At 33.7% G+C, this 21,771-nt stretch overlaps 1 protein-coding gene across 1 annotated transcript; it reads left to right on the forward strand.

Moving 5' to 3' along the window:
• The first annotated feature begins 328 nt into the window (after positions 1 to 328).
• LOC143083086 (E3 ubiquitin-protein ligase TRIM45-like) lies at positions 329 to 13,724 on the forward strand. Its single transcript, XM_076259291.1, has 7 exons — positions 329 to 351; positions 557 to 1,654; positions 2,679 to 2,859; positions 4,243 to 4,467; positions 4,740 to 4,799; positions 6,539 to 6,595; positions 12,827 to 13,724. The coding sequence occupies exons 2-7, from the start codon at positions 563 to 565 to the stop codon at positions 13,504 to 13,506; spliced, it is 2,295 nt and encodes a 764-aa protein (XP_076115406.1). The 5' UTR covers positions 329 to 351; positions 557 to 562; the 3' UTR covers positions 13,507 to 13,724.
• Positions 13,725 to 21,771: the final 8,047 nt, after the last annotated feature.

The raw sequence follows: 21,771 nt of genomic DNA on the forward strand, positions 1-21,771 counted from the left end.
AACTATCTATAAAGGTAGGTGATCGAGAAAGTTCATTAAACGTCTTTTATTTACAAAAATGTATTGTTTTATTGTCTTTATAACTTTTGAACTGGATTGAAAGATACATACAAAATACCTTTATTTTGATTGGATTGATATGAAATTTATAAACTTGAGCAGCAAATTTCTATGATTTTTCAGAACTAACACCCGATGACGCCATTTTGTCTGATATTTCGGAATTCTTGCTTAGTTTGATATCATGCAAATATTTCATTACACACATATATGTTTTGATTAAATCTACATATCGTTTTATCGAAACAAAGGTTTCAACTCTTTTGTTTCAACCTCCTCCTGCCGGCTCAGGTAAAGTTTACATTAGAAGGTAGTTTGCAACTTGTTTTTTCTCTTTTGTCTAATAAGTAGATATTTTGCGTCTTTTCAGTCATTATACCATAGTGAAATTTAGCCATATATTTTCAAGAAAACTTAGATTTAAGGAAGGTTTTACCTACATGTATTAAGATATGTTGTTTTAATTATTAATTTATTATTTTGTATTTCTACAAAGGTCAAAATGTCAACAGGCACTTACCATCCGGTAATGACACAACCATTTCGTGTACAAAGTAAAACTTCCATCCGGCCGCAAATTGAGCATGTCCGGCAGAAGTTCCTTGAATGTTATGTCTGTAATGAGGATTTCAATGAGACTGACCATATACCTAGAACTCTGCCATGCCTTCATTGTGTTTGCGAAGTTTGCATGGAGTCTCTGAAAACACGTGATTCAGTGGTGTGTCCAGAATGCAACGAATCGCATCCGGTTCCAAATGGAGATGTGAAGAATTTTGAAAAAGATGGTTGCAGGGGATATCTTGTTAATTATTTGCAGGTACAAGCGAACGAAACTGCAATAACCTGCGATGAATGCTCTAATAAGCGACGCGGGACACATCGATGTAAAGAGTGTTCACAATTTCTTTGCAATGATTGTACCGATGCTCACATGAAAACAAAGGTCACCAAGAGGCATGAAATAACAAATGTTAACGACCTCAAGGACTGTACGATAGAAGAACTACAAGCCATTCAGCGTTGTTCGGTCAAAGGTCATGAAGATCAACAGTTCCAATATTACTGTGTCTCGAACACTTGCGATAAACCGGTCTGTGCTCTTTGTGCTGTCCAGTTCCATTCAGAAAGTAAGGGACACAAGCTTCGGACTCTTATGGACGTATATCTGGAAACAAAAAGAACGGTGGACACTTTGGTATCAGAAGTTAAACACAAACAACTGACAGCTGAGGACACGTTGAATATTGTGGATGGAATAATCGCCAACCTTGACGAAGTTCAAGAAAAAATGGTCGAAGACATTGAAGTTGCTTTCGGACAATGTCAAAAGAAATTAGAAGAAAGGAAAGAAGAAGTAAAAAACGAGCTGTTGAATGCAGTAAGCGTAAAGAAAAAACGACTGCAAGATCAATTAAGCTCTCTTAATTTCCACAAAGGAAACCTAGATGACTCTAACGAATTCGCAACATGCGTGTCAACATATGCAACCCCTTCAGAGTTTATGAACTTTAAAGATAAAGTAATTGATAGGTTGAAAGACATGAACACTCGCCATTTTGACGTCAATCCACATGATAACGCTGATGTTCAGGTAAAGAAATTTTCATATAGTCTGTGCTAATTGAATGTAGTCCGATTCCAAATAAACAATTATGTCCGCGTAATCATTCATTTTTCTACTTATTTGTGTATTTTATTATGCAGGCATTGTCAGTTTGGACGTATATTATATTTATTGTGTGGCTATGTTCTGATACAAAACAAAATGGTATATCTTTCGCATCTTTTTCGTACATTCTATAATTGTTTATGCCCTCTTCAGTTTTTGACCTTGTCAACTCTTGCAGGATATATTTAAGTGTATGAGCATAATGTTTCAAGTGTCGTCTTTTACATTGATTTGAATTGAAAAATGAAATTTGATTGCCAAGGTTAGGGGGTTTCTATATAAATAATGATACACGGTGCAGTAAAATATCAAATAAGGAATTGACACATGTTTTTTGTAACATTTTAAACTTTTGTGAGAGAAAAAGAACATTGATCAGTTTAATGTATTATTTCATTCCCATGCAATTTAGGAGTGAAAACCGAATATTTTTGGTATGTGACAATTAGACAATAATTGAAGGCCGCACCTCGACCTATAATGGTTTATTTTTTTATAAATTGTTACTTGGATGGAGAGTTGTCTCATTAGCACTTATACCACATCTTCCTATAACTATATAAACAAACACAGCAAGCACATAGGTCAATGTAAAATCATCTACACGACACTTAAGATCAAAACTACACCAATAGATACGGTTCTCAAGAACATACGCTTGCCTATAGCTTTTCAGTATGTATCTTTCCTGTTTGATTCGAGTCACTGGTGAGTCTTTTGTAGACGAAACGCGCGTCTGGCGCTAATATAAAATCCTGGTATCTATGATGAGTTTATCTATCCAGAGCAAATTGTGTCTAACAGCATTTCAATTACTGTTGTAAAGATTACTAAAGAACTAGACAAACGCAAACAACTAAATAAACAGTACAAAAAAATAAGGATTCCAAAAACCGTAGAGGAAGTAGTAAAGTAATTAAAGTCTTTGGTTAAATTACAATTACAGTTTCATCTGGACAATATGGGAGAAGATTTCAAGCATTTTGCAAACAATGTTGGAAAGATATGGTCTTCGTCGCTATACATACCAAAAACCAATGTGACAATGAGTGACATACCAGCTGACGTAGAGGACGTTCCTATTACCATCTTTCTATACAATATTGACGGTGATCCTCAAGTAGAAGGTATAAGCTAACTATTCCTATCATTCAGTCTAGCATATATTTTAGTCAGTGTAAATAAAGGCAACAAAAGTATACCGGTGTTCAAAAGTCATAAATCGAAATCCGGGTTTCTTCGTGTAGTTTTAGAAGACAAATGTCTTCCCCTTTTCTTAGGAAATATGCATTATTGGTTTTTTTTAACATAATATAACTTTCAAACATGATATTTGAAGTGCTTGTTTCACTATTTCCAAACCGTGGTCTCGTGAATTAGAGCAATTATAAAAGATCGGTGATGAATCTAAATAGTTTGTCGAAGTATGGTGACAGTAAACTATGTGCTGTAATCTTGTGAAGTGTTCACGAAGAGTCAAAAATCCACTTCAGATGGTCGACCAAGTACAAAGCGGGTTATAGATTTTATAACATCACATTAAAACATGCTCTCCCTATAGGATGATAAATTCAATACTATTACTTGCCACTTGACAATTAACATCAATCCAACCAACCACTTGTGACATTAAATAAACCTTCTTATAATTTTATCTAAAGGAGATTTGGATTTGCCAAAATTGACTTCCACTGATTTGTATTCTGCTATAAATATTTTTGTTTTTACATGAGAAACATGTCTTTACCATTAAATTGATGAGCAGTGTTGTTTAATTCCTATTTCCGGGTCATTGTCATTGCTTTCGACTGGCAGTTTTTGGTGATATCTTCAGTGCTTAGACACTAACGTGATGAAGTCCTTTTTTCAGTTAACTAATGGGCGCTTGAACCTGTTTTGATCTGATACATTAATTGTTTTCTCCTGTTGTGACAGAAAACGATGTATGGGGAAACTGTTTTATTTTCAACAATTATACAAACTCTAAATTCGTGACCTGGTTTTATTTGAAAACCTATGTTTTTCTATCTGTATGCATAGACGAGAAGATCTTCGCAATAGAGCTCTTGACATTTTTTGGTTTACGATGATTTTGAAAATCGTCTTAGCCTTTAAGCTCGTTTGTATCAAGTGTTACTGAACAGACTTATGTAGGTGAAAAAAACTTCTGTCGTAACATTTATGAGCCTATAATCTCTTTTTTTTTATCTTTCCAATTTTTTTATAAACTCCTTCAGGCAAATATGACCTCAAACGGTTTCAACTATTTTGTCTTGATCTTCAAATACCAAATGTTTAGATGTACTAGTATTAAACTTCAGTACTGAACTTTACAGAAACGATTGTTTTTTGAAAGTTTGTTCCAAATAACGATTACATTGCCACTGTTTAGTATTATTTAATGATCAAGGGGCGCTTGTAAAAGATTTAACAAGCTTTTAAGTTTGATTTACGCTCATGAAAATGGTATATAACGATCTAAATGCATATATTTCATTTATATAACCAAGGTGGTGTCGACATTAGAGTTGAAATTGAAGATCCAAATGGAAAGATTCACCGACCTACAGTTGAAGATTTTACAGCCAAACAAGGATGTTACAAGGTGTACTTCATGTCTGCAAAACTTGGGAAACACAAGGCAACAGTTTTAATCAACGGAGATAGCATAAATCCTGATGGGTACCGATTCAATGTAATCTCCCATGGTGCTGGAAGACAATCTGTTACTTACAGTAAGTCATGTATTCATTTTCACTGCATATTTTTTAATAACTTCAACCAACAATTTGAATAAACCATTTGTAGTTGGAAGATAAATGTGATTTCTTTAATTTTTAAATAACTAAATGTTATTTCGAAACATTTTCCACTTAAACTATTGAAGTTCAAACTGTTCTACAAATTTTCCATAGTTTTCACTTTTATCGCATTATTGTCCTATATCTTTTCAATAATATTTCCAATGCAATAATATGTTCAACGTCTTAATTCTTGCTTGTTTAAGGGTCTGCAAGAATCCCAGATACGCCTCAACCTAGAAACTTGGTGTCACCAACTAACTCGGGTAGGTTTTATTTTATTTGAATGCTAATGGTCAATTGAAAGACGATACAACTGTTTCAATATAAAACCATCCAAGAAAATTAGATAAATTTATAGAAAAACAAAACAAACGGACAGATAAACAACATTCCGCAAAGCGCTTTAAAAGCACCCAATGATTGAATAACACAAACTGCTGCAAAACCCGGATAGAAGTCAGTCTTCCTGGAAGGGTAAAAAGGAATTAGTTAATATATCGCAGTGGGTTGGTAAATGTCTCATGTATAACCCTCTGAGACATCACCAGAGTTTATAAACCATCTTTACATTTGATTTTTCTAATCCTGTCACTTGATCGAATGTGAGTGTTTTTAAATAAAAACAAGATTTTCTGGACAAACAAATGTAAAAGTAAAATCACAATAACATCCAGCTCCGAGGAAACTTCGAATCGGAAAGTACCTTAATAAATGGGAAAATCAAAACATCAAACACATCAAACAACTGTCATATTCCTGCACACAATATTGAGAGATCATTAAGATAACACGACTTTAAAACTTTCTTACAAGCAACACATATCTCTAGGAAATCATAAAATGATGATCAGAAGCGACATATGATATCAAATTTTACATATTATAATACTTCATGTACAAATTATGTTGGAATGTAGCTACATTTAAATGAAATGTTCACAATGGAAAATTAGTCTGTTTATCTTAAAGTAAATCAACCGGCCTTTCAAGTCAATTTCTAGTTAAATATTGAAATGTGAAGCAGATTTAAAAGAGGGACGAAAGATACCAGAGGGACAGTCAAACTCATAAATCGAAAATAAACTGACAACGCCATGGCTAAAAACGAAAAATACAAACAGACAAACAATAGTACACCCGACACAACATAGAAAACTAAAGAATAGTAAGCAGCACTGTATCTTTGGCATCCTTTATTTGATTTCAACTCAAATCTTGAGTTGATTTTCTAGGATTGTTCGATATTTCCCTTTTAATAAATGTCGTGGGAGTTTTGTCGCAATTATCCATACCTACTTGTCTTATCAACAGCTTATAATAACAAATTCATTGAGTGTTATTTTCCTATAACTTAGTATAGAAAGTAATATATACACATAAAACGATATTGTTTGGAATAGTGTTTGTAATAAACAACAAAACATGTGTCTGGTGTTTATCAACTAGTTTAGATACATTTATATAATGAGTGTTCAATACACATAATCTGTATTACTAGTAGTTCTGAACGTATCAACAATTTCATAGCCGTAACCCAATTAAAAAGAGTGTCTAAGCTTTTTTCACATTTTGTTAATTATTTAGAATCACCCTCGCATCTACATAGTAAATTTATGTTTTTATTTCAGTTGATTGATTGATGTTTGCGATATTTCGTAAAAAAAACAATGTTGTTAGCGACATTACGGTTATCGGTTATAAACCAGCCATCAGAATTATATATGCAAGAAACTTGTACCCGCGCAATCAAAAGGTTCAGAATGGACGTCGCTGGCATTGAGATAATCAAACAATTGATTTGGCAAAGGGAATTTCTAAAATGAAGCGTTTTTACGTGGCAACGTGTCCAATACCTTCTGTTTGTCACAAGATGTATATATAGTTCTTATAAAACCATGGGCAATCGTAAATGAACATATTCTAAAGTATAATAAAGTTAAGAGCAGATATTCAGTCTAGCAGATACAAATTCTACAAAATGATTTATTTTTTTCAATTACAGATGTAACCATTGTGGGTCGTATTACTCCTAGAGATATCATGCATGGAGATGTCAATTGTAAGTATTGGATTATGCATTCATGATTTGTTATAGAAAACTATACCGTATGCATGGTATGGGTGTTTGTCATTGTTGATGATAATATGGTGGCATGTAATTGTTGATATTTTTGTCTTTAATGAAAAGTTTGCTCATTGATTTGTATTGTGATGATTTTGTATCTAAGGTTAAATTGTTTACATTGGTTACAGTTCGATAGAAGCCTTATTTTATGCATTGTATATATACTGTAATAAAACATAGAAAAGAGTAAGATGTTTCGCGGGTAAACTTTGGGTCAGGTCAAACGTGAAGGGGTGTTCCAAAGGAAACTGTCAATACGAGTAATGAGACACTTTGGAAGAACACCCCTCCTATAATAATGGTACGGCTACCATTGGGGTATATAAGCAGGAGAGATTCCTAGCTCAGGGTCGATTGTCATAAAGTCTTCAGAGACATAAGACCACGGTATGGTGATATTCGAGATCGCTCGCTCGTATATATTTAAATATTATTACTAAGAGTAATAAAGAACAGGTCGGTGCCTGTTATAAATACGGACTTGTACATTTACAAGCGGAACCGTATTGTACCGTATAGGACAAGTGTGAGTCTGTGTGACCACCTTGTAAAGTACATAATTGTACCAGAGGAACAAAGACAAGTGTGTAAACTTGTAGGGTGCATTATTGTACCAGGAGGACAAGTTTGTTCCTGACCCAAGGACAAATTTGTAAGAGTACAAATTTGTACCAGTTGTATATAGATACTTTAAGTAGAATAGTTTATAGATAGTTTATTAAAGATTGCAAAGAGCAGTTGTACATATTTTGGTTCATTGACGTATATATTTGAATAAAGATTATTTGTTATATGTTTTGTAAATAGAGCAATTTTGGATCCAGTATCAAACTGGTAACGTACTCATTCTAAATTGAAATAGACACGCTTACCCTGTGTACACGTTACATAATTTGGTGGCTAGCGGTGGGATCCGAATTGTTCATTTTTAAATCCACAGTGAAAGATTATATCCAAATTTGATCATCTAATAAACTTATATCCAAACTGTGTTGTGAGAATTTACTGTTCACTTTTGCACATATCGTTTTTGTTCAAACTGTTCACTTTTACACAGATCAAAATTGTCCTGTTAACGTTTTAAATTTCCCACGGTTAAGTTACGATTATTATTTACATTAGGGATTAACGATCGATAGTGGTACAGGCAAGTTTTTGATTGACATTTATTACACTGTAAATTTATGACATTGTGTTGACATTATTATATTGTATGCATGATTATATCGCAAATTAAAGTACAAAAATGTCTTTTGATGACGAATTGACAAAACAAATTGAAGATATGGAAGAAACAAGGTACAGAAACATTTTTGTTTCGTCTACACCTAAAGATCAGGGTGTTCGTCCAAAAGATACTTTTATAACAAGAAATGATTCGGGTCTGGAATCAAGAGGGTCCTTATTGTCAAGAAAGGGAGATAATGTGAAAGTTGATTTACCAACATTCAACAACCCGAATACGCACAAAACTGTTAAATTTTCCCAAATTGATTTAAAGGAAGGGGACACTTTGCCTTTACCCATAGATAATAGTTACATTAGGGAAAAAGACAAAACTGACAAATCAAAGTACCGACATACTGGTAACACAAATAATTCTGGTGTGAAAATTAAACCATGTCAATATAACGGTAGCACATCATGGACGGACTATTTGTCCCATTTTGAAATGTGTGCACTTGTAAATAATTGGTCGGAAAACCAAAAAGGGTTATATTTGGCGGTATCGTTAATGGGACAAGCACAGGCTGTACTTGGAGATTTACCAAGTGAGAAAAGACAAAACTTTTCCGATCTAGTCAGCGCACTTGAAGAGCGATTCGCGCCTTCTAGTCAAACTGAGTTATACAGAGTTCAGTTTAAAGAAAGACGTCAAAAAGCCAGCGAATCTCTTCCCGAATTAGGCCAGTCAATTCGGAGATTGTCCAACTTGGCATATCCTACTGCCCCATTGGACGTACGTGAAACTCTCGGGAAAGAGCAGTTTATTGACGCGCTCGTTGATTCGGAAATGCGACTTAGAATAAAACAATCGCGACCGAAAGGTTTAAATGATGCCGTGAGACTTGCCGTTGAACTAGAGGCTTACAATAAAGCCGAAAATAACGTGAGAGAGGGACGAGGTTATTTACGGCAAACTAATAACGATGATGAATTAAGTAGGGGAGAAAAGATTACAAATAGTGACTCTCCAAACAAAGACATAGCATCATGGATGCAAACAATTGAGAAAAGTCTAAGTACTCTTACGACTGAAATGACAAAATTAAAATCTAATGGTACAAATGCGGGGCCTTATTATGCTAAAACGGGATATACCCAAAGTAAAAGGACAAATAAGGGTTGTTACAATTGTGGCAAATTTGGTCATTTAGCAAGGGACTGTCGCCTACCCCGAAGAAATCAGAACCATTATAATAGAAATAAGGGGGATGGGTCTGTCAAAACATTAATGAAAACTAGGAAACAAAATAACCGTAAGACAAATGAAGGTGCGGTTACAACAGCATCTGAAGATGCTGGTATGTATGTCAAACTAAATGTAGGAGACATTGAAGCCAAGTTTGTGGTTGATACAGGAGCAACTTTGACATTGGTATCTTCCAAGTTATATGATATGTTGACTCCATTAGATAAATCATATCTAAGCGAAGTTAAGACAACTGTTAGGTCAGTGTGTGGCAATAAGCTAGAGCTTCGTGGAAAAGGCAGGTTCAATCTGCATTTCGGTCCGCATATGTTGCAAACTGAAGCTGTTGTGACTGATCTGCAAGTTGACGGTATACTTGGTTTAGACTTCATGAAACGACATAATTGTTTAATTGATGTTAAGAATGGGCACTTTTGTATTGGGGATTTTAAGGTAGATTTGTGGTTTCAAGGATCAATAGGCTGTTACCGAGTGGTTGCTTCAGAAGCGGTTGTCATACCGCCAAGGTCAGAAATTGTCATTAATGGCACGGTTTGCTTAGCAGAAGGTCAAAAATTACCTGCTGACAATGCTTTGTTAGAAGCAAATGAGCATGCAGGGAAAGACTACATTTTGACTGCTAGAACGTTGGTAAGGTCAGGCGAAAAAGTCCCTGTTAGATTAATGAACACAGAACTAGATCCTAAGACAATCTATCCTGGTACAACTATAGCCCAAATGTCTGGTGTTGAACAAGTACTAGATAGTAATATTAGTTCAAATGAACAGAAACATGACGGACTTAGACCAGATTTACAAGATCTGTTAGACAGGACATCAGATGAATTGACTTCGAAAGACAAACAAAAAGTAAAATCTTTGTTGATAGAAAATCAGAACTTGTTTGCTTCTTCTGATGTTGACTTGGGAAGGACCAATCTTGTAAAACACGAAATCAATACGGGAAACGCAAGGCCATTTAAAGAACCGCCTCGTCGTACACCATATCATTTGAACAAGGTAGTAAATGACAACCTTGACAAAATGTTACAAAAAGAGATTATTAAAGATATACCTGCACACAAGTTGGCTTGGGAGCTTAAAGAGAAGTTAGAACACTCCCACAGTTTTGTCAGAGGTAAAATAAAAGGGCAATTGCGAAGACAGAAACACTATCACGACCTCAAATTGTCATATCAAAATTTCAGAAAAGATGATGAGGTATACGTCTATTTCCCAGTAAAGAAACCTGGGATGTCTTCAAAACTTACTAGTTTTTGGAAAGGTCCTTTCAAAATTCTCGACAAATATGGTGACCTTACATATAAAGTTGACTGTGGATACAGAGGTAAACCACAAGTCATACATGTCGACAGACTTAAGAAAAAGAACAAACAGACATTAAGGACAGAATCAGATAATAACACTTTTGTTCCATTAGACACTGAAAATGATACAGCTGAAAACGACCCTATAGAAACTCCGTATGTTCAAGACATTGCTGTTCATGAGTCAACGTTGCCTGTGGAAGAAACTGAGGAAAGTAGTGTTGAAGGGCGTCGTACGAGGCGAAAACCAGCTTGGATGGCAGATTACATTGTTAAATAGTTTTAGTATATTTAAATGAACAAAAATGTGTATATAGTACTTCTATGTTTTATCTGTTGTAAAGTTAGTTTTAGACATGCGGGACGCATGTGTTTTTGAGGCGTGGGTTATGTGATGATTTTGTATCTAAGGTTAAATTGTTTACATTGGTTACAGTTCGATAGAAGCCTTATTTTATGCATTGTATATATACTGTAATAAAACATAGAAAAGAGTAAGATGTTTCGCGGGTAAACTTTGGGTCAGGTCAAACGTGAAGGGGTGTTCCAAAGGAAACTGTCAATACGAGTAATGAGACACTTTGGAAGAACACCCCTCCTATAATAATGGTACGGCTACCATTGGGGTATATAAGCAGGAGAGATTCCTAGCTCAGGGTCGATTGTCATAAAGTCTTCAGAGACATAAGACCACGGTACGGTGATATTCGAGATCGCTCGCTCGTATATATTTAAATATTATTACTAAGAGTAATAAAGAACAGGTCGGTGCCTGTTATAAATACGGACTTGTACATTTACAAGCGGAACCGTATTGTACCGTATAGGACAAGTGTGAGTCTGTGTGACCACCTTGTAAAGTACATAATTGTACCAGAGGAACAAAGACAAGTGTGTAAACTTGTAGGGTGCATTATTGTACCAGGAGGACAAGTTTGTTCCTGACCCAAGGACAAATTTGTAAGAGTACAAATTTGTACCAGTTGTATATAGATACTTTAAGTAGAATAGTTTATAGATAGTTTATTAAAGATTGCAAAGAGCAGTTGTACATATTTTGGTTCATTGACGTATATATTTGAATAAAGATTATTTGTTATATGTTTTGTAAATAGAGCAATTTTGGATCCAGTATCAAACTGGTAACGTACTCATTCTAAATTGAAATAGACACGCTTACCCTGTGTACACGTTACAGTATGTTCTAATCTATTCAACAACTGGTATGTGCATTAATAGTTTTATCATTTTACTTCAGTATTAATATTTTTTATTGCTGACTCAGGTATACAAATATAGAAATAAATGAACTTCTCACATCCGTCTGACAATATAACCCTACTCTGTAAATGTGTGTTTGATAATTTGATACGCAACCACGTCCGCCAGGAAAGGTGACGAAAAATCCATGCCTCGTATCGTAAGAGTGTCATGCGTTCTGTACAATATTTTGTTTTACAACTCTTTGAGAGGTCCATGTAAGTGGCATGTTGCAAGGGAAAATTTCTGACCTATACAACGTGTTTTTCAAAGAGCTATCTGAATTTCCCGCCGATCGTCCCGATCAACCAACATCGCAGATAATATATTTAACGTTTTATTGTTACATTGTTGTCATTATTAATTTCCATGCAATGGTTTCCTTTGTACGTAAAGCAAGTAACAATCAATGAATCAGCGCTTGTATTGCTGTTCTTCATCTGAAAGTCAAAGTGAGGCTTTTAGTAGTAAGCAACAAAACCCACCTCACTGCAGTGTAACCAAAAAACCATTGGAAGAAGTAAACTGACAAAACCATTGTCAAAATACAGATGGCGGTACACAAGCAGTCTAAAAAAAAAGGGAGGGCGATACCTTTGTATGTTAACCTGTTTTTGGCCTTTTCCTTTTTCAAGGTGTTGTTAACTGTTATCTGAGATAAATTTAAACTGTTAACTGCTGTCAACCCACTGTGTTAACTGTTATCAGTATTTTTTCATCTGTTGTTTACTGTTTTTGACAATATCGAGGTGTTGTTAACAGGTTAACGGAGCCCTATTACCGCCCCCCCCCCCTTTTCAGTCTACAAAACAAAGCAAACAAAACGAAACATAAGCCCTGTGATCAGAAACTGGAGATTAACATAGATGTTTCAGAAATCTCAGAAATTCTATTGAAACCTTTAATAGAAACATTTAGCAAAAACTGTAGATAATATATTGTATATAAGAATGACGGGGGAATGCCTGATAACGGTTAAAATGGGTAGATAAAAATGGAAAACGATACTCCTTCGATTAATTTTTCATAAACGCGTTATATGTGTTATTAGTCGAGTTAAATTTGTTTCTTTTATTTATAATTGAATAACTTGAATGTATTAGTCTTAATTATTCAAAACCAAAATCTTAGCAAATTCTTTTAATATCTTTTTCATATTTGAAGGTGTCGACATTTCCTTTGATTCGTCTGTTGCGCATAATTCAATGGACATATCTGGCGATGAAAAGGTGATGAAAGTGAAGACGATGAAACAGCGACATGGGATTAGCTTCCGGGAACCTGAGGCAGGACATTTCAGAAATTACAAAGGAACGATAGCAACCAAATCTTTCAACAAGCCTGGCCTATTTTACTGGGAAGTTGTAGTCCAATACAAAATTTTGCGCTTGATCCGACAGACAATGCTTTTTGAAATGGGCCTTGCGAGAATTGATTGTGTTGATAAACGATACACTGTGGATGCATTTCCATACGCATGGGCAGTAAGTGCACGTGGTTGTCATATCTGCGGAAAGGTATGCCTACAGACGTGGCATAATGGCCAACTTATGACACATAATCCTTTGTCAAATCGCACACCAACGCCTGCCACTATGGTAGTTAGGCTTCATTATGGGTTTCTTCTTGATTCAATCAAACGTCATTGGATAATCGTCGACCTGAAAACCAAAAAAGTCATCTTCCATTTCAAAAACTTGGTTATCTCTGAGATGTCTGATCCCCTGTTTCCTGTATTCGCCCTATACAGCCCAGAACAGGTTCAAGCTTCCATGGAACTCTTGTCTGGAATGAATATCACGGGAATCCCAGAGGAGGCTTTAGATGCTATAGTAATTACGTAGTTAGTTCTTTTGAGTGGAGTACTAGCATAGAACTGACAATCTTGTTTCTGAAATTTGTTTATTAGAAATATATTGAACAAATTGTAAAAATTGAGACCAATAGATTGTATTTCCATTTTTTTCTAATTATACATTATATTAGTTTTCATATCATGTATATAGAGCAAAATTTATTTGTAACATATTTTACTAATTAAAAATATCATATCAAACCATTACTTTGAGTTACCATGGTTACCACGATACGAAACCATCAATCAAGTTTAATACATGAATGAAATCATATGCGGGGCATACCTTAATAGGATAGTCTTACCTACACCTCACTTACAAAAACTATTAAACTTGTAAAAATCCTATACATAGCTATTTTTCAAGCTAATAGGCCATTTTCTAAATTGATCTTGGGCGGTTATAGCAGATAGTTTTATAGTTTAAACAGATATTTAAATTGTTCACAGCAAAAAGGATCAGTCGCCACAATACAAAATATATAGCAATTAGAATTTAATTTGAGCATGCATTTATATAATACTGCAAAAAGGAAAGGGAAGGAAGAAAAAACGACAGACATTAGGGTGATGGTGCTGTGTATTTTGCCTATGGTAATTATACTATGGGGAATCTTTTTGGTCTTTTTATTGAATTTAAGACTTATTTAACAATTTGCTAATTTTTATCACAGGAGAGTGTTTCTTTTCCAAATGCCAATAGTTTAAAGTCAAAATTGAAAACTTTGATAAGCCAGCTGAGATTATTAAAGAGAAGGGCACTTTCATTTAAATAGAAAGGACAATAATAGAAAAAATGCCTCGTCTCATTATCCAATCCTCGAGATCCAATCCACATTTACATGCTGGTTCAGATATAATGTAAGATTAAAATCCCTATATGTTTGTGCCGAGCGTAGAGTATTTATGACACTCTTTGTTTTTTTTCTCGAAATGATCTTGTTTTCAAAGAAATGTAATAATATATAAAATACTAAAAAACTGAGAGATTTTTTTTTAATCGGTCATATTATCGATGTGTTATTTACACGATACAGATTTTTTTTTCTGCTGTCTAGTTTAAACATTGTTTAGTGTTCAAAAAGGACAAATGGATTAGACACAAGTTTTTCAACTTTGGTTAGTAACATCTCTGTGTTGTTACGCCACTTTCCAGAGTGTTTTTACAAACATATTTATAGCACCTCGCCACTTTCACAAACATGACAAACAGGTTAAATATTTCTGCCTCATTATTAAAGGCTTTCATAAATCTTTAAAATTTTACATTTTATGGTCTTCTTGTATGAATTAATCTTGATAACATTAATGCCCTCTTGAACTTATGGGGAAGTTATCGTTGAGAAAGGTTTCCGTTTTCCAAACTGATTAAAACTTGACGGTACTTAAATATGGATACACAAATCTTTTCAAGGAAATTTTTCATTAGCGGTAAACACTCTTGAAAGATATTCTGAAAAATTTGAACATTTTTCTTAAAAATTGAAACCTTTTTTAAATACATGATACACACAAACATATCATACAGAAATTTTCTCATTTAGATAAATGATATATCGAAAGGCACATCAGGGACGTCCGGTGATGCGACACGAATTCTATAAATTATACTTCACGTAAGGACAAAAATGGCAACTAACAATTAATCCAGGTAAAATATCTTCCATTTTCCGATGACAAATGCACTATATGAAGGTCTGGAGAAGGGCTCCCAACACAGTATTCTTTAATTTTCTAAGCCATGTTCCTCTATTCTTTATATTTAAACACAAAATTGTTGTTGCTTTCCCCCCGGCTTATTTTCTGTGTTTATATTGCCCTTAATTCGGTACTTTTGCCCATTATTAATTTTTTTTCTGTGGTGAAACCCATCCAGACCCTCCTAAATGTATATCTCATAAGTCTGATACTTAAGTAAATATAACGTATGTCTCTTGTACGGTGGTCTCTATTAATACTACCAATTTGCAACTAAATATGATGATAAATGCTTTTTCTCATACAAATAGGATAAATATGCAAAAATATAACTACTGGAACTAGAAATATGTTATTAAATCAGTAACAAAATATTTATTGGACAATAGGGGCTATCATGTTATCAAAATTTCGTTTTGGACAATTCAAGATTGAGACCAACTGTGCTCTTGAAAAAGAAATTTATTCCAGTACTTTTACAATTCATAGCTTTTGTCAAACGCAGTAAACATGGTAAAGATCCGTCTTTACATTATGTTTTCACACTAGTTGAATTGTGTGTGGTTCCAAATGAGCGGCGAAAGACACCAAAGGGACATTAAAAATCATAAATCAAAAATATACGCCGAGGCAACAAAAGAAAGAGACCCAAAAACGAACCCCACCAAAATAATGTGGTGATCTCAGCTAGGTGCTCCGGAAGGTATACAGATCCTACTCCGCGTGTTGCTTAAAAGTACACGAAAGGAAGTTATATAAAACATTATTAGTGATATAGTGTTGGTAATTTTAGATGTGATATTTTCGTTAGATATTTCAAAATTAGTGTAATCGGCCTAGCATAGACAGTTCATTTTAGTTCGCTGAGAGCTAGAAAACACCAATAAAATATTGAGTTATGTCGCTTTGAACAAATACGCATCGCCTTCTTTCGCCAAAATAAAAACAAACGAAGATCAAATCATTGCTTCGGTTAAACAAGTAAGACAAATTACTTGGATTTTTTTCTATCAAAAAAAAATGCAGATCACAAAATGTTGTTTTGTTCGCGCTAATTTAAAAAAAAATGGATTAATTAATTGATAGAGTAGCATAAAATTTACCCGATTTTACAAAACGTTGTTTGCATGACTTATTTGTAGGGTATTGAACATCAATTACTTGACAAGTTCAAAAGTTCGAAGTTTGGATGATTGCTCAAAAGTATGTTTTAACGTAGAAATCGACTGTTTATGCCATTGGCATAATACACAAAAAAAAAGAAATTATGTACTTCAAAATAAAAAATAAATAAAAGTACTAACGTATTGTTAACGTTAATGACCACAAGATCTAAATGGTAACGAATAACTCATACAGAATGAGATCTCCCTATAGATTTTTAGTGGCAATTTGAATTTGTTTTCTTATGTTCACTGTAAAAATATTTCACATCAATTTAAACATTTGAAATTGGAACCCGAAACCTTTATACAAGCATGATAAGTACGCTTTCTTTATTTAAATACATGTTGACAGTAAATGGACATGGAATTTTTATATACCTGAAGAGTTGTACATTTGCTCTCTATTCTTAAGGTGTTTGAATAGCATAACACAACTTGGTAGATGTAAATATACCGCAAGCCCCTGATATTAATATTTGATCGATTGATGATAATTATGTAACATGTATTCATTCACATTCATCATCACGCATGAAGAATTCCGTTATCTTAGATAATTATGATTAATTGTTTCCTGCAATGTATAATATCAAGGAATTTTATATTTATACAATTCCTTGATAATTTGTAGTTCAACCTCTGGTAGAAGTGCAATTAATTATTGAATAGAACAGTTGGACTAGGTAACATATTATTGAAGCAAGTATGACAATTGGACCATGCAGTTAACATATAACTAAATTAAATGTAACAATTGGACTTGTTAAAGGAGTTCGCTTCTCAGTTTCAAAGTAATTAACTTTTCAATACACTAGTTTATATAGATAGCACGCCTGGTAAACCATCTAATCTGAACCAAAATGTTGAGACGGAAAAAAGTATTCTGGCACTTCCTGTTGAGCTTTACTGGTTCAAAATATTCAAAATAAATACAGGGTAGGTCGACTTTTCGTCAATTTACTGAAAATCAATGATTTTTTGGTAAAATAGGAGAATGTCATGCCATATATAAATAATAGTTGTAACTTATATATCTCTTCTTGGTTCAAAATATCTGAAATTGAAGTCACAATCACTTTCCTCCTACGGATTATCATGTTTACATTCTTTGAATCCGATAGAACTGCTATGATAATAATGATTTAGCAAGAAAATTTGTCAATTATTTGTGTTTTTTAAATTTTAAATGCTTTACGATAACCACGTCTGTAAATTGCAAAACTATGTGTTTGTCAAGCCTACTCTTAGCAGAAAAATGAAAAATTCTAAATGGTTGAGATATAAAGGTATTGGTTGAGTCTTTCTGTCACAATGTTGAGACTTTCTGGTTACTTTGTGCCATAAAATATATTTTTTTTAAAACATGGGCGCTGAGGTTTCAATGTTCAAATTAACTACGACTAGCAATCCAACACGCGTGCATTATTACAATACAAAGATAAAAACTATTAAAACATCTATGCTATAGAGGTTATTTCAACTAATTAAAATGTAATTTCTGTTGTAAAAATAAAGTTATTTCCCAAAATGAACTAATAAACTTTATCAGTGTACCATTCGAGTTTACCTTTTTACGGTTAAACTGATTTATGTTTTCTCTCTGTAGTAAGTTAAAATCTAAATACAGATACAATTTTAAGAATTGCCGATAGAAAAATGCATGCGTTACAAGTATAAATAAGATTATTTTAAAATATTTATTAATATGATTTGGATGAATTCGATTCCTAACAGACATTAAATATTCAATGCCGAAAATGCGTACATTTATAAAAAAATAAAATTGTTAAAAACTTGTTTAGGTTTATTTTTTCTTACACATTATTTCAGGATAAAGTATGGTCGTGGTATTGTCTTGGTGAGGTCTTGATGATCATGTTGAGAGTAGCCGACTTTAAACATGTTCAAAACAATAGTGATGAGTTCATGGCGAAATCAGGTTGTATTTCTGTTCTAGTCGTAGATTTGTTTAGTTGTAGAACTGTTCTAGTCGTAGAACCTACCAAAGATCTAGATAGACTGTCTAAAAACTGTCTAGGGTGGAACTGTTAGGATTAGTTCCAGGTTGAACTGTGTAAATCAGTTTTAGGTTGAACTGACCAAATCAATTCTAGGTGAGAACTGTTCTAGCTAGAACTATCTTAAAAGTGTCAGAAGATAGTTCTACATTCTGTCCTAGAACAGTTCTCCTTCAGATTATGACATGCAGTTAGAGGTGATCTCCACTGTATGCACATCTCCTTTACACATATCTATTTTAAATGAGAATAACTTTTGATGAAATGTATGAATTTTTAAGATTATCCATTTTTAAATATTAATTCAGTTTTCTTTTTTAATATTTAAAAACTGATATCGACGTAACTAAAGTGCGGGAGATGGTTAGTTTGAACTCTGGACAAGTCATTCCAAATTAAAAACAAAATGTTTGTATGTGTATATGCTAAGCATGCGATATCTGCTTAAAGCTGTGGTCACACCTTACCAGACAGCTCGAACTGACGCCAAAAGGATAAGAATCCGTTAGGAGTCCGCGATGTAATGATCAAATAAACTGTGTTATCCATGAATGTCCCTTCTGTGGAAAATTTTGAGCATGTTCAAAACTTTGAATTAACGAATGTTCAACGGATGAAGTGTCCGTTGTACAACCGTCAGGCGTCCGTTTTTTATGATACTTTTCCGTTCTGTTTCCGTTTTTAATACGTATCTTGTCAATTATTCATCCATTAGAGGTCCGTTTTATTTGGTCAGTACATCAACGGACTCCCAACGGATAACAATTTTGTCAATGGAAACCTTTTTCTTTTATCCGTTAGCCGTCCGTTCGTGTTATCCGGTAAGGTGTGATCACAGCTTAAGTGAGGAGTAAACACTTCTAGGCTTAGATAAAGAATAATGTGTTCGTAAAAGTCACAAATCTTACCTGATAATACCTTGTGTGTACCTATAAACATATATATAAAAGAAGATGTGGTATGATTGCAAATGAGACAACTCTCCACAAGAGACCAAAAATGACAAAGAAATTAACAACTATAGGTCACCGTACGGCCTTCAACAATGAACAAAGCCTATACTGCATAGTCAGCTATAAAAGGCCCCGAAATGACAATGTAAAAAAATTGTAACGAGACAACTAACGGCCTTATTTATATATATAAAAATGAACAAAAAACAAATATGTAGAACACATTTTCCAACGACAACCACTGAATTACAGGGTCCTAACTTGAGACAGGCACATTCATACATAATGTGCCGGGTTTAAACATGTAAGTGAGATCCAAACCTTCCCCCTAACGTTGGACAGTGGAATAATAGTACAACATAAGAACGAACTATAAAAATCAGTTGAAAAGGGCTTAACTCATCTGATGGACAAAGATACAAGTGGACGTATATATCAATTTCATTCCAAAACAACATGGCGTGTCAATCTAGTACAAAAGGGGGGGGGGTATATTTATGTAACATTTTCATGTACTCGTCCTGAATATGTATTTAGTAAGACAATGGGCGTTAATGACTCATCAATAATACAATCTGTGCAGTTTACTCCTGTTCATGTTGATTATAAACATAAGAAAAACTAATAGAAAAATAACTGACCCACTGAAATTTACTTTGTTGAAATTGCTACCCGTTGATATATAATTTGAATATGAAAAAGAGACCCATTCCTGCGGCACGTCTATGTATTCTTTAAAAAGAAGGAACCCCCTACTACAATATTGGGCTGTCAGAATAAAGGTCTTGTGTTGAAGATTCAAAGTTATTAAAGCACTGATTATGTAAATATAGCACAGCTAGGGGATGCAAATTGTCCCGTGCTAACAATTTATTAAATAACGTGTTAACACCAGCACTGCAAATGTAAAGTATATAGCAATGTAGATATCGAAAAGCTAGCTATTGAGATGTCAAGTAAAGCGTTGTAGTAATAAATTCTAGCACTTGAGATGTCAATTACAGCATTATTGACTTTATAGCTTCTGTGCAAAACTGCATCTCAAACGCTCTAGACTATTAATTTCCAGTGCTAGAACCTTAATACTTAAAAAAAACACAGCTATTTACTATTAAGACTATATTACAACAAAATGTCTCTTTAGAAGATGCTGTCACAACTACAGACAAGATTAAAACTTGTGACGACAGTTGAAATGTCAAACAATATACGACAAGTTTATGAATTTTGACCGTTTTTATGTAATTGATATACTAAGTTAGTAGTAGAAAATTTCTTTCACCAGAAGATCTCAACCAATACCAGAAATTCTCAACATGACATACTTTGTAACATATTTAGCTTATTAAAACTATATAAGTAAAAAAAAAAGAGAACAAACTGTAACTTTAATATGTTTGTAAGGTTTAGAAAAATACTAATTTACTAATATATACGTTAGTTTATCAATGATATCACTGTCATTTTGTCAATAACTGACTGTACTGGCGACATTTACCTGCTGGAGAATAGTCATTCCGATGTCATTTTAAATCATATTGGTCCGTGTTGTACACGAGACAGACAAACCCTAATTCAATTATCTATGGCATGACATTCTCCTATTTTACAAAAAACGCATTGATTTGCAGTAAATTGACGAAAAGTCGACCTACTCTGTGTTTATTTTGAATATTTTGAACCAGTAAAGCTCAACAGGATTCGAAGTGCCAGAATACTTTTTCCCGTCTCAACATTTGGTTGAGATTAAATGGTTTACAAGGCGCGGAGATCATGATTAATATCACTGGAGTCTCTCGTCCGTCGCCCGTCGTCGTCGTCCGTTAACTTTCTCAAAAATCTTCTCCTCTGAAACTACTGGGCTAAATTTAACAAAACTTGGCCACAATAATCACTACGGTATCTAGTTAAAAAAAATTGTCCGATGTGTTTGGTTATTAATATTAGATTATCTTAGATATCATATCAGTAAATAAAGCCGGTGAGCCTCTAGTTTTTAGAAATAAATATAATTCTGATGATGTATATTGTATATCGGTATGATTATATGATGATTTGTATATATTAGAAGTTTTTTCCTTCTGAAACAGAAAACTGCAGAGGCTTTTGGCGCAAAATGCAAATTCCTTTAATAGTCATTGTGTCTGATTGGATGTTATTTTGGCCAACTTTCTACACATGTTTCTATGACGTCATGGTTGAGAACCTGATGGGAAATTCTTTAACAAATTTCGTAGCCACATTTTCGTATTCAAAATCATTTATTATTTTGTTATTATAAACTAGTTTAAAATACTTTTAATGAAATTTTTATACCCCAAAATAATAAAAGCGTAAGTTTCAATTATAATACGTGTATTAAATAGTAAACAAAAATGAAAACCAAAACTATATATTTTATCGGAATCGAAATGTGAAT

Source organism: Mytilus galloprovincialis, chromosome 7 (assembly GCF_965363235.1).
Source record: "Mytilus galloprovincialis chromosome 7, xbMytGall1.hap1.1, whole genome shotgun sequence".
Lineage (NCBI taxonomy): Eukaryota > Metazoa > Mollusca > Bivalvia > Mytilida > Mytilidae > Mytilus > Mytilus galloprovincialis.